At 41.3% G+C, this 13,678-nt stretch overlaps 1 protein-coding gene across 1 annotated transcript in view; it reads right to left on the bottom strand.

Moving 5' to 3' along the window:
* Positions 1 to 13,678, bottom strand: part of sntg2 (syntrophin, gamma 2) — a 240,135-nt gene that overhangs the window by 172,142 nt on the left and 54,315 nt on the right. The window contains exons 7-8 of the mRNA XM_078213586.1: positions 11,639 to 11,726; positions 4,182 to 4,273 (exon numbers count right to left, since the gene is read on the bottom strand). Of these exons, the coding sequence (XP_078069712.1) occupies positions 4,182 to 4,273; positions 11,639 to 11,726 (180 nt within the window). The remainder of the gene's footprint in view (positions 1 to 4,181; positions 4,274 to 11,638; positions 11,727 to 13,678) is intronic.

Here is a 13,678-nt window from a genome sequence, read left to right on the forward strand (position 1 = left end):
AACAGCATTATCCTCACTGACCCTTTCTGTTACCCAAGAAAAGAATGAAAGAAAATGATTTTGGGAGAGCACTTTAAAGAGCAAGACACAATGGGAGTGAAATCTGTCTCAGTTGGTAGTGCATCAACAGCCCATTTTAGGGTCCAATTTTCTTTCAAATAAAATCAAGAGTGTGAAAAATGGACTGCTGATCATCTGCCAGCTGTTTTGTTCTACTGCTCAAGCAAGTTTTCACTGTCAATGACTGAAGCAAAAGTTTAGAATGCGGAGTGTAGGAAGTTGAAAAACAAGCGATTCTCCAGATTAGAGAAGCTGAGAGTGAGAGCTGGGATATGCAGCTCAAATAGAACATAACATAGAATCCTTACAGTGCAGGAGGTGGCCATTCAGCCCATCAAATCTGCATCGACCACAATTCCACCCAGGCCCTATCCCCACATTCCATGTGTTTACCCTACTAGTCGCCCTGACACCAAGGAGCAATTTACCATGGGCAATCAACCTAGCCCACACATATTCGGACCATTTGGAACGAGCCTCAGCTCATTTTCTGAGGCTCATTCCACCATTAGCCTTTCCAATGGTCTCAACAGGAAAATTTTATTGAAGCTATGCAAGTGCAAATGGGAATTTACAGAGAACGGTTTACTGCAGGGGGTCAGTTGGTGCATCCACCCCAACAATGCCAGCCGCCCAAAGCAGCCCCAGTCCTTTACCGGAAAATGAACTGACAAAAAGAGACAGAATCCTTGAGAAACTAAGGTCCGCCCAACTTTTAAAAAAAACAAGGTTTTCACCTTCACCCAGACTTGTGTTCCAATTTTCTTCAAATCCATGCATTGGAGAATCTGAAAAGTTTAACTTGTGTCTGGAGACAAAAGTAATTCACAAGCTCCTTGCATTTTATGTGAGTAAGAATATTATTCTGAGAATGGGATTGGAGTTTATAGATATTATGGTCAGTGTCTGAAATGATTTGATATGCCATCTACCCCAAAGCTGTTCTGCTGGAATCAAGTGTGGAGAAGTGATTATTGCCTTGGGAGGCAGAGGAAATCAAGGTTGAATAGGCAAAGGTAGGTGAATATTCTTTGTATTCTCTTAATAACATTTGGGAACAGAAGATTAAATGAATGAGGTAGAAACCGTGATAGCTTAGATTTTACATGGCCTCTGGATAGAGCATGGTCAAGGTTTAAATATGCCTTTTTCCAGGGTGTTCAGTTTTGGTCCTTTTAGTTCCATGAGCAACTCTGCAGATTAACACTGCATCTTAAGCAATGTCACATAGTAGGTTCTTTCTGCAAAAATATTCTTTAGTTGTGACACAGAACTTACTGACATAGTACACAGTGCTGGATGCATTTACCAATCCCAGCTGTAAATGCTCACTGTATCATTTAAATACTTAGTTTATTTGGCCTGCTGTTTTAACAAAAGAGAATATTAATTCCAATAACTGAAAGATGAGGAAGGGAAGTTCAGGCCAGATGGGAAAATATCAAAACAATGATTAAAATTCCCTGACTGGATTCAGCTGTATGTTTATATGGCAAATGAAGCGAGACAGGCACGTTGACCGGTTAATAAAGCATCAGCTGGTCATATCAGTAAAGTTATTTTTTCAGACGGATCAATTTCTTAGTTGCATGTCAATTGGTGGCAAGGGATTACTGGTAATGTAAACTGCAAATGGTTCACAGAAACTTCTTTCCTCCTCCTGTTGACATTTTCTGACAAGAACTGTGCCAGTTATTGAAGGATTGAAATGAAATTCAAGTTATATAATTCCATGGGAACTGGGCTGGGATGTGCACGGTACTAAATCTCTGTTAAAAATAGAATTGAATTACCAGTATGGATCTGCTTAACCTGGTAAATGATGGCACATATATCAGAGAAGATTCCAGTGTCTGAGGTTATTGGGCCACCTGGATCTAAAGCATACAGGAAAATCAGACAGATCAGAGCACATAACCACAAGAGATCCCATTCTGCCCAATTCTCCATTCTTTTGAGGAAAGTTGAGCAGGCTTCTCACTGCCCAATTTGCCTGTGTTGACTATTCCTCAATGATCCAGTCTCAGGTGGAGAAACTTAAAACTTTTCCCCAAATATTTACAGAGCAAATGACCTGGTTGTGTGCGTCATGGCAGTGTGAATGATGAGGTGATGGATAGGACTGTCCTCAGTGCTGATGCACCTGTGCTGAATTTTTAATCCCTCATCCATGGCCACGCTTGGAATCTTTTACCTCTTGACGCAATGAAACATTGAGCCTCAAGTACATTAAGGCGAAGGAGGAATTTGGGTAAAAGCTGGATATGCTTGTAATGTAATCAACTTAACAGCCAACAGCGAGGTAGAAAAGGGTGATGGGAAAACAGGCTAACTTAGTGTAAGAAGCTTAAATTAGAGTTACAAAATGAATGAATAGATGCTTAGACTGCAAAACAGAGTCAGCTAGAGTCATCTATGTACAGAAGCGATAACAGATCTAGACTGGGGAAACAAGTACAGATAGGGCATGGTACAGGGAGATGAATAAATCTTTGTGAGGAAGTATCAGACAGAGGCAAGATCATCACAAATGATAACAAGTAAAAACTAAAGAAATCAAAAGCTACCATGTTTTTAATGTTTTAAAAACTAAAGAAATCAAAGGCCAACATATTTTTCGATATTTTTGTGAAACTACATACTCTGCATGTAACCTTTGTATCGCGAGTACTTTAAAGGCTGCATATTTTCCGAGCCGATGGAGTACTTCGAGCTCTCACCCAGACGTGCTCGCTGGTGTACGCAGTTGAAGGGCTGAATAAACCGTCTTGTTTGAGAAACTCACCATTGTTGTACACAATCTTCTTTTTGTGCTGTCCCGGTCTGAGCTGTAATTAAGAGGACAACTGGGCCCGTGTAAAAGCCAGGCTCAGGGTGCAGTTTACATACAACTCCCTCCAACAAAGGTGTTGATATTTAATCTTAAGCAGGAGTGAGGGACTTGGTAGGGTCACGGTGTAATGATCCTTTTAGGGAGTTTAAAGAAATGGCACCATTATTAAAGGGTGACCATCCTTCAGCTTGAGCTCAGCAACTGTAACATGTGGTTTTCTACAACCTTCACATTGCCATCCGTGTTGCCTCGGATTATCTTTCCCAAGAATAAGAATCTATAAGCAAAGACTTTACGTGTAAAATCTGTACAGAGAATATCAAGTGAAAGGAATAGAATCAAGACTTGCTTTTATAGTGCCTTTCAAGACCACCTTACAGATATTTAAGTATATTTGAAGTTTAGTCAATGGTACAATGCAAAGAATGTAGCAGCTTCCAGAAAAACAACGTGAAAAGGACCAGCTCATTAGTTTAAGTGCTGGTTGAGAAGTAACTATGAGCCACAACCTTGCAGGCAGAACTCTTCTTTGAAATGGTCCCATGGTACTTTTTTTATGTCTGCGTGTTTCAAGGTGTTGGAAATAGTTTGGCTAGTCTTTTAAGGTATTCTTAATCTTAGTTGAACAGCAAGTATTTATTGACTCCTAGAAACTACATACGTAAATACAGTAAAGGTCCAGGCTAGGAGCGGTATCCATGCTTGCTTCTACACACTGGCAACACTACACTGACCTCTAGGTGTGGGTCATGTGTTCTTCCACATCAATGCGTGGGCGGCACTGTAAGCACACCCATGTTAACCCCTTATACTACAGGTTTACAATCTCATCCAAAAGCTTACATCTCTAATATATGTTCAAACAACTGGGTAAAAGTACTCTTGATGTGGAGATGCTGGCGTTGGACTGGGGTGAACACAGTAAGGGTTTTAACAACACCAGGTTAAAGTCCAACAGGTTTATTTAGTAGCAAATACCATTAGCTTTCAGAGCGCTGCTCCTTCGTCAGATGGAGTGGAAATGGAGTGGAAGGAGCAGCGCTCCGAAAGCTAATGGTATTTGCTACCAAATAAATCTGTTGGACTTTTACCCAGTTGTTTGAACGTATATTAGAGATGTAAGTTTTTGGATGAGATTGTAAACCTGTAGTATAAGGGGTTAACATGGGTGTGCTTACAGTGCCGTTGTTAAAACTCTTACTGTAAAAGTACTCTGCCAGACAACTTAGAATGAGTACATTACTGTGCACTGATAATCGCTAATAAAAAGATTAACACAATAACTTACGGTATTTGTGGAATTTCCATTTAAATGTAATCCGCTGTCAAACAGCGGAGAGGATGTCCCACTGCTGTGGTCACTTGAAGGCCCTGGTGAGCCTAAAACAAGAAACAAACAATGCAACATCTTTAATATCGAGGAACTGTCAAACAAGCGCAGGCTTTAGGATGTTATGACCTTATCCGGGAGGACAGTCACAAACTAGCGAATATATGACACCAGAACAATTTGTAATGTTGTGTGAAAGAATTTTCTTATCTCCCTAGCATTTTAAAAGCACAAATTCTCAACAGAGCCATTACAATTGCTGAACAAAAAGTCAGACTTTCTTTGGTTAATGTCTTACCCTCTTTTCATTTCACTTTCCCAACAATCTATTCTGCATTTTTTTTGGCTATCACATTTCCGGATGAGTGAACAAACCTGGCATGCATGTACAGGTAGCTCTATGACAGAGGGCTGTATTCTACAATGGCCGGTTGTGGGGCTGGGATGGGGGGTGGGTGCTGAAGAGGAGGAAAGGGGGTTCCTGCACCTCATCGATTAAAGGTCAGTCAAAAACTGATGACAGAAAAAGGTCCTCCCCCATATGTCGGGGATGGCAACGTCAAGGAAAATGTGAGACCTGCTGGCCAGACAGGCCGGAAAATGTGTGAGACCTGCCGGCCAGACATATCGACACAGACAGGCCTGCAGCTCCTGCAGTATAAGCAGCACCAGAACTCATGAGTGGGCAATACCAGGGCAGCAAGCCCAACTAGGAAGAAGGCCCCAATGGATCACAGACTAGGGTAAGTTAGGGGGATTGAGTTCCTTATGGAGGAGTGCTATCTTCAGTGGGTTCCACCCAATGGGCACATTAATCAACACCCCTCCCCCCCTTCCTTCCCCAGCTCTTAAAAAGCTTCTTTGTAAAAATGGGCTGGCCATGCCAACAATGTTATGGTGACAACTGGCTTGTAAACAAATTAAATTGACCTTTAATAATTTATTTACATCAGAAGGGCTGCTGATTTTGATGCCTGACCCCCCCCCCCCCCCCCCCACCCCCCACTTCCCTTATTATAGGAGACAGCTCAGGGGCAGGGGGGTGGTGAGCAGGAAGTTGATAGGCTAACCACTCCCCATATCTATGTGACCCACAGGTCTAAAACATATCTGGAGGGGAGCCATAAAATGCAGCCCAAGGAAAATCTTCAGGTAATTATTAATGTGCAGCTGGAGAGTGACATTTTAATGTTTATGTCATGCCTATACTATACGTAGAATATAGGAAATGTATATTTGAGGATTACAGTGACACCTCATCAAAATCAAAAATAAAGTAATTTTCAACTTACTTAACTCCATTCTCTGTAATCATCAAATGCTGTTCAAAATACTCATCGCAAGATCTAATAGCGAGTTATTCTGATGTCTATGTGTGCTTTCAACAATTTGGAAAAATATTTAAATTCTGTGGTGAATAGTTGGTGCTCATGATCTCCTAGACATCATCTCAGTTCCTGGACATCCCCTTTAATCAATAATAACATACACCCAATGTGAAAGAGAGTAAAGTGAAACCCATGTCCAGTCACTGCCAATTTATCAGCTCGCAAAACAACAAGTGAGTTCTAAAACATTTTTGGGTTGGACCGCAAATATGTGTTTTGTTGCTACTCTATAGAACGGAGCTTGCCTGGAAAATATTGGATACCACACATTGTAACATCATCTAAAAATGCTATTTAAAGCTGTTCATTTCTAAAACCTAGTTCATTTCTACCTGGAGCTATGGAGGTTCATATCACAAGAAGCCATTTGGCTCACCATCTCTTTGCTAAAGTAATCCAATTTTGTCCTCTGTTCCTCACCGGAACTTCTCATTACCAAGGCCATGTGAATCCTCTTGGAAGTGGGGAAAAACAAATATGGATACATGACACATAAAATGGCTGCCTGGCACATAAAAAGTTACCTGGGAAAGAGACATTAAGAAGGTAATGACTTTTAGCGCAGACAGCTACTTGAAATTAAAACATGCAGGACAGACAGTTATTTACATGCAGGGAACAAATACTGCAGGAAGCCAGGGCTCGAGACACTTTAAGGTAAGGACAATAGGGTCTGATAAAGAGATTAGCCAAAGATGGGAACGGGAATACATAAATGCAGGAAAACAAATTACTGTATGTATAGACCGAAACTAAAGTCATTGATAAATCATAAAGAGGAAATGTATCCATTCTATGAAACAATGCGATGTTAAAAGCCAATGTCTGTATATGTCTGGTTGTAACGATGTGCTAACTATCGATCCTACTCAACTGAAACTATATGTTAAATGGCTAATGTCCGGACTATCCATTGTCTGGAAAGTATAAAAATGAACCACTCCCATTGTATCATTGAGAGAAGGTAGCTGCATAAAGTACTGCGGAGTGCCAGAGCCTTTTCTCCACAAAGCTTCGTTAAATAAAACTTTTTTGTTGAAACCTCCAAGTCTGACTCCGAAGTGGCAATTTTCCCACAACACTCTTTAAGATTTTCTCATATGCGCATTGAGGGATTTGGGGACCAAAATATCATTCAACATACATGTGCCCACTTCCGTTGCCAAATCACACTGAACACCATCTTATGGAGGGCCTCAGTGTGCTGACAGCATGCAAGTACTGCAGGGTAGACAGATTAAAATGTCAACTAGCAGACAATACTGATTTGACATCAGTTGTGATATTCTGACATCAATATTCCAGTCAACACCCTAAGTACACATTAAACAGCAGGATGGACCCACCACTATACTATAAGGACCGCTGTAAGGACCATCAACTGTTTACAGGGTCATGAAACCCAATGATCTCGTGTCCCTGGATGCTAAATTAGCCATCTGTGGAGACTGAAAATCTTAAGGTACAGGATGCTCCACTGGTTGGTATATTGGTAACATGGGTAGTACCCGCTTGGATTGTTTTGATAGGTCATCAGGATATTCAAGGGACAGTGAACAACTTTTCTTGAAGCAGTAACTTTTGGGGGAGTCAGCCAGAAGTGTCCCAAGCAGGGCTCAGGGGAAGCCCAAGTAATCAAAGAGGCCTCTGGGAAGCCCTGGCAATCAAAGCAGGTTCAATATCACAATCAAAGCAGGCTCAGGGCCTACTAACCAAAGTGGGCTCAGAGGAAGCCCTGGCAGAGATAAATAGCTGGATACAGTTGGACACAGGAGTTCAGTGAAACTCAGGGCAGAGGCAGTGCTAGCTCATTGAAGCTAGGTATTTAGCAAACAGTTGAAATTACACCTGGAAGTAAAGGCTGAGTGCAGACTCAGGAATCCAGGGAGAAGGAATCTCCGAAGCTGATATTGAAACCCCGTCAGGTGGGGCCAACGTTAAAGCTGTTTGACTGGAAGTAACTATTCAAGAGAATTCCAAGTAGAGATCTTTGAAGGTGAAGCTATGAACTCCTTGTAAGACAGAGTTTCAACTAGATTGCTTGACTTTGTGTTTACTGATGTCTGAGTGGATTCTTGAGAAATCCATGGACTCTGTCTCGGTTGCAGATGTCATTTACTCTGTAGTATGCTGTGTTCGCCAAGAGATTGTCTGTTAGGTCACGTATGTCTCTCACTCATAAGATGCAAATTGTAAATAGTTTTATCTTTCTGAACTTGTACAGTAAATTTTGTTTTTGTTCATTCAAAACCCATGCAATCTTTTGGCTTTATTACAAAAGCAGGAGAATTGAATCTCCACTTTGAACAAAATGTTATTGGTCCTGAACTAGATTCTGCCCCCCACCCCAACCATGGTCTGGGATCATAACAACAGGTTAATTGCTAGTTGATTTCTTCTGGATGTTGCTTTGATCCTACGTTCTCAAGTTGCATATTTTTACAGGGAGTGGTGTGGCAGGTACTGAAGAACTCATCATTATGAGGAATAAATGGTATTAGCGGTAAGCGAGCAGCAGAAGGTGAAATAATAGATAAGGAAAAGGCTAGTGGAGCAGTTGGCAGAAGATGACATTTCAAGATGCACTCATTGCCCTTAATACTCATTCAGATTCTTGTGACACTGCATCCAGGTCCTCAGGGTTTGAATCCTGGCATTGACCTCCATGGTTATCTTGTGCGCCCCCTGCCCCCAGAGGGTCTGCTGACTGCCTGTGAAAACAGGACATCTTTCCTCCCTTCCACATTTTACTTATAAATTCATTTACCGGATGTGGGCATTGCTGGCTCGGCCAATATGATTGCCCATCCCTAACAGCCCTTCAGGAGGTGGTGGTGACCAGCCTTCTTGAACTACTGCAGTTTCTGTGGTGTAGGTACACCCACAGTGCTGTTTGGAAGGGAGCTTCCAGCAACAGTGAAGCCGTGGCAATATATTTCACATCAGGTCATTGATGAAACAACTGAAGATGGTTGGGCCTAGGACACTATCCTGAGGAATTCCTGCAGTGATGTCCAGGAACTGAGATAATTGACCTCCAACCACCGTAACCAACTTCCTTTGTGCTAGGTATGACTGCGCCCACTCAACCATTGTCATCTCCAGTGAAAAGCACTGTTATCTCTTGCCTGAAAATCTTAAAGCCCCTCTCTTCAATGTTGTGCCTGTTGCAATGTGCCTTTAAGGGACATCAGGATGGTGAGTGACTCAGAATGAAACTTCCAGTTGGTGGTGTTCCCGTTTGTCAGGTGTCCTTGTTCTTCTATTTGGCAGTGGTCATGGATTTGGAAGGTGCTGTCTAAAGGGCCTTGATTCAGCTCCTGCAATGCATCTTGAAGACGGTACACATGGCTGCTGCTGCTCGTCAGTGCTGGAGGGAGTGAATGTTTGTGGTAGTGGTATCGATCAAATGGACTGCTTTGTCCTGATTGGCGTCAGGCTTCTCGAGCGTTATTGAGGTTGAATTCATCCAGGCAAGCGGAGAGTATGTCAACATGCTCCTGACTTGTGTCTTGTAAATGGTGGGTAGACTTTGGGGACTCTATAGCCACAGAATTTATATGTCTAGTCCAGTTCAGTTTCTGGTCAATGGCAACCCCCAGGATGTTGAGGAGGGATTCTGTGATGGTAATGCCATTAAATGTCGAAGGACAATGGTTAGATTTACTCTTGTTAGAGATGGTCTTTACCTGGTGTGGTGTGAATCTTACTTGCCACTTGTCAGCCCAACCTGAATATTGTCCAGGTTTTGCTCCATTTGGACATAGACTATTTCAGTATCTCAGGAGTCACAAGTAGTGCTGAACATTGTGCAATCATCAGCAAACATCTCCACTTCTGGATAGAAGGAAGGTCATTGATGAAACAACTGAAGATGGTTGGGCCTAGGACACTACCCTGAGGAATTCCTGCAGTGATGTCCAGGGACTGAGATAATTAACCTCCAACCACCATAACCAATTTTCTTTGTGCTAGGTATGACTGCACCCACTCCAACCATTGTCATCTCCAGTGAAAAGCACTGTTATCTCTTGCCTGAAAACCTTAAAGCTCCTCTCTTTAAGGTTGTGCCTGTTGCAGTGTGCCTTTAAGGGATATCAGCATTACATTGCTTCAAGGGAAGTGATTCAATCTTAGTTTTACTTCTGCATTGAGCAGAGCACTGTGCACATAGCTCTGCTGCCTTCAAGCTGAATACCCATGTATAACTGTCGTCACATGCCTTGTCTTAATAAATAAATCCACAACTGGTTACCCAATCTCTTATGAGTGATTGGTGCCTTATGTCTTGGAGAGTAAATAAACCCAAGATATTTTATCATTTTAATAACATAACAGTGACATTATTTACTCTTTCCCATGTTACATTATCTTGAAACACAAATCTAACCATCACTCCAATCACAATTGCATTTTCTCTATAGCAGATGCAGGCTAATTTTGAGCAGTGCTGAAAAGTTATGATTTCCAAACCCGTTTATGCATGTAGTCAATAAATGAAATGTTGAGCATGGCTGCACATAGAAATCATTGCAATCAGTAGCCTGCCCGGATTGCACTGAATGAGCACAGGTTAATTGAGCATCATATCCCTCCCCCATTTGGGGCTATTCCAATATATCCCCCGTTAGTTATTACCTGCAATTAGCAATTGTTACATGGGTGGCACAGCACTGTTACCTTACAGCACCAGGGACCCGGGTTTAATTCCCGGCTTGGGTCACTGTCTGTGTGGAGTCTGCATGTTCTCCCCGTGTCTCAGTGCGTTTCCTCTGGATGCTCCGGTTTCCTCCCACAGTCCGAAAGACGTGCTGGTTAGGTGCATTGGCCATGCTAAATTCTCCCTTGGGTACCCGAACAGGTGCCAGCGTGAGGCAACTAGGGGATATTCACAGTAACTTTATTGCAGTGTTAACGTAAGCCTACTTGTGACACTAATAAACAAACATACTACTGATCATAATTTTGGTATCTTCCACTGAAACTTGTTCAGCGCTCTCCATTACCTTTATACTTTGTTTAATGTTCCTATGAAGTCATAGCGGACAATTTCTAATGCTAACCCCCCTCGTCAAACAAGTACCAGACATAGAGAACGTACCCTAAACTTGATGGAAACTGTCATTCACATGACCCTCTTGCCCTATCCCACCACACTTCCCAATCACCTCCCATACCCCCACTGTTGCTTCTCCATAGCAACATTTCCCAATAGGCTTCAGAAAGTGTAGACCTGACAGCCAGTTGGTCAAAGGCTCTTTCAAAGAAAGAACAAGGATCCTTCCTCACCTCTTCGGCCTTTCCCCATTGCTGTCGCCTATCTAATGTGAATGAAGCTCAGATAAAAGGCCCCCTGACAACTTTGCCAAGCGACCCTGCTCTGGGCATGCTTGCAGGGCTGGTGTTAATGGACCCTTTCGGCCTCATGTCCAATGAAGTGCTCGGTCCACACTATTACAGGCACAGGTCCTCCTCCTTTACTCCTCAGGGGAAAGTTTAGGGCAACATACAAATGCACAGAAAATTAATTTGTTTGGGGAGATGTTAACTGATTAAAAGTAACAACTGCAGAAACATTGTACAAACAACAATTTGCATTTATACAATGTTTAAGAAAAGTAAATGAACTGAGTGGATGAGCGTTTTGTTAAAATTCTGGACAGAAAACTTCAGATCAACTTGTTAACTATCAATGCTACATTGAATGATTTGCACTCACATTGTGGCTAGTAAACTCCCAAGCAGCATATAGAACATATAATACTTCAGAAGGCAATTGAAATATATTTAGAGATGTTTGAAAAGAAATAATACAGGACATTTCAGATATATAGATACTAATGTGGTCAGCTAACTGAGACAACCGTTATTTATAATGACATTCCGTGCAGTGCTGCCTCAAGGCCTTCTGTATCACATTCAATGAGACAATCTCACAGGAGATTGCCGCTGCCAATGCTGTTCTTATTTAATAGCATCAAAGCAGAAAAGAACAATAAACCAATCTATATTATTTGTATCTCTTACCTACTGGGAGTTTAAGGAAGGAAGGGGCTTCCCGGAGGTACTGAACGGTGATAGTAACTTCATCCCCGGCATTTCGCAGGAGGTGCACCTGTCAGTGTGATTTATAACAACAACTTTACTAAAAAGAAACCAGCAGATACAGCAAATGTAACAAAAACATGACCACCTTTCAATGTATTTATCCTGACCATGTGGCAACTCTCCCCGACCTTAACACAGAGATTAAACAAAATTAAGATCATTGAATTTAACAGTTGTATTCAGATCACTTAAAAAGCCGTGAAGAGCAAGCGATGGGATGAAGATTAATCCTCAAACAGAGGGATATTCTGCATCCAAAAAAACGCCAGAAACAACCCAAACAAATATTTTTCAAGTGCCCCAGGTGGTCTGAAAGATGTGTTATTCCTTTTACATATGTAAAAGTCGAGGCTAATATCAATTTTAAACTCCCCCTGGTGATCGTGAGCGGTGCACATGAATCTTTTGAAATTACGTTTGCTGAAAATTATCCTCGATGCACTTTTTTTAAAAAAAAGGTGCGTCATTGCCATTTTATTAATCATTTTGTTTTTATCCTCACTGAGACCTGCTCTGTACTTCACTTCTTTGAATGTATTCTTATGACATTGGTATGAAGCACATTCAAAATTGAAAAGCTTCCATTATTGCATTTTTTTCAAACATTCTGCCTGGACTGATGGCTTCAAATTTTCATTTTCAAATTTGGAGGAGGAATTTATAGTGCAAGCTCCACGCTTCCTCTGGCTCCAATTATTCATGCTGACTTCTGTTTATTACACAGTCACGATGACATTCTGATGAAGCCAATGAAATTGGCTAGAAATTTTACTCGTAAATTTATATTGGCAAAACCAGAATGAAAAAGGGTATAAATATTGTCAATAACCTGCCAACTACAGCCCTGCTGACTTGTTAAATTATTGTCCTGTGTTTCAGTCCAATGCATTGAAAGATCCCATGACACCATCACTGATTTATTGCTTCACATTCATCCCTCAACCTGCATCACCAAAAATAGGTTAATTGGTCAGTTTTTCTCATTACTATTTGTGCAACCTATTTGTTTCAGATATATAAACATATTGCTACCTGAGACCAGGGGAATTTAAAATATAGTGTACAAAATTCCTTTGTTTGCCTATATCATTAGAGTGACTACACTTATGTTGAAATGCTTGGGAATATTCTGAAATTGTGAAAGATTCTGTCTAAATGTAGGTTTGAGGGAGGAAAGTTGAGAAGTAATCGAGCAGATTGACAGGACTATCTGATCCATGTTTTATTTAATTTAAAAGGATTTAGTAGAGTGGATGTGGGAAAACAATTTCTCCTGGTAAATCCAAAACAGGAGCGCACTATCTTACAATTAGAGCTAGACCTTTGAGGCGGGAAAATTTAGAAACACTTTTTTTTTTACACAAAGGGTAGTGGTATTCTGGAATGTTTTACCCCTAAAGTTTGTACTGGGTCAATTGCAATTTGAGACTGATAATTGTTTTTGGGCCTCAAGTGTATTGAAGTGGGTAAATACAGTAGAGCTACAGATCAGTCAGGAATTAGTTGAGCGGCAGGACAAGCTTGACGACATACTCCTATTTCCAGTTTCTTAGACTGGCCCAATTCCATAGTGTATGCTTTACTATGGAATGACTGCACCAGTTTCTAGGCTATGAATCCTTTATCCTATTCAGGTCATTTGATTTATTTACTCTCAAAATAAATCAAAATTAGGCCATTTAATTTTCTTCCTGCCCTCATGCTTATGCCGCTGCTATTTACATTGCTTGCACGTGCCATCGAACAATCTATCGTGATGATGCCAAGATTTTCACCGATTTACCCCATTTGTCGCCAACATTGCAATCAATAAAGGTGTACAGTAATGTGCATAGCATAACAGAGCAGCACTAATGTGGGTCCTGCCAATTTGATGCCTTCCTCCCCTGCCATGAGGGCAGTTTGATCATAAATCATACCCACTAGCTCTTTAAGCATTGGGACAAAACAAATAACTTG

This window comes from Mustelus asterias, chromosome 5, assembly GCF_964213995.1.
Source record: "Mustelus asterias chromosome 5, sMusAst1.hap1.1, whole genome shotgun sequence".
Lineage (NCBI taxonomy): Eukaryota > Metazoa > Chordata > Chondrichthyes > Carcharhiniformes > Triakidae > Mustelus > Mustelus asterias.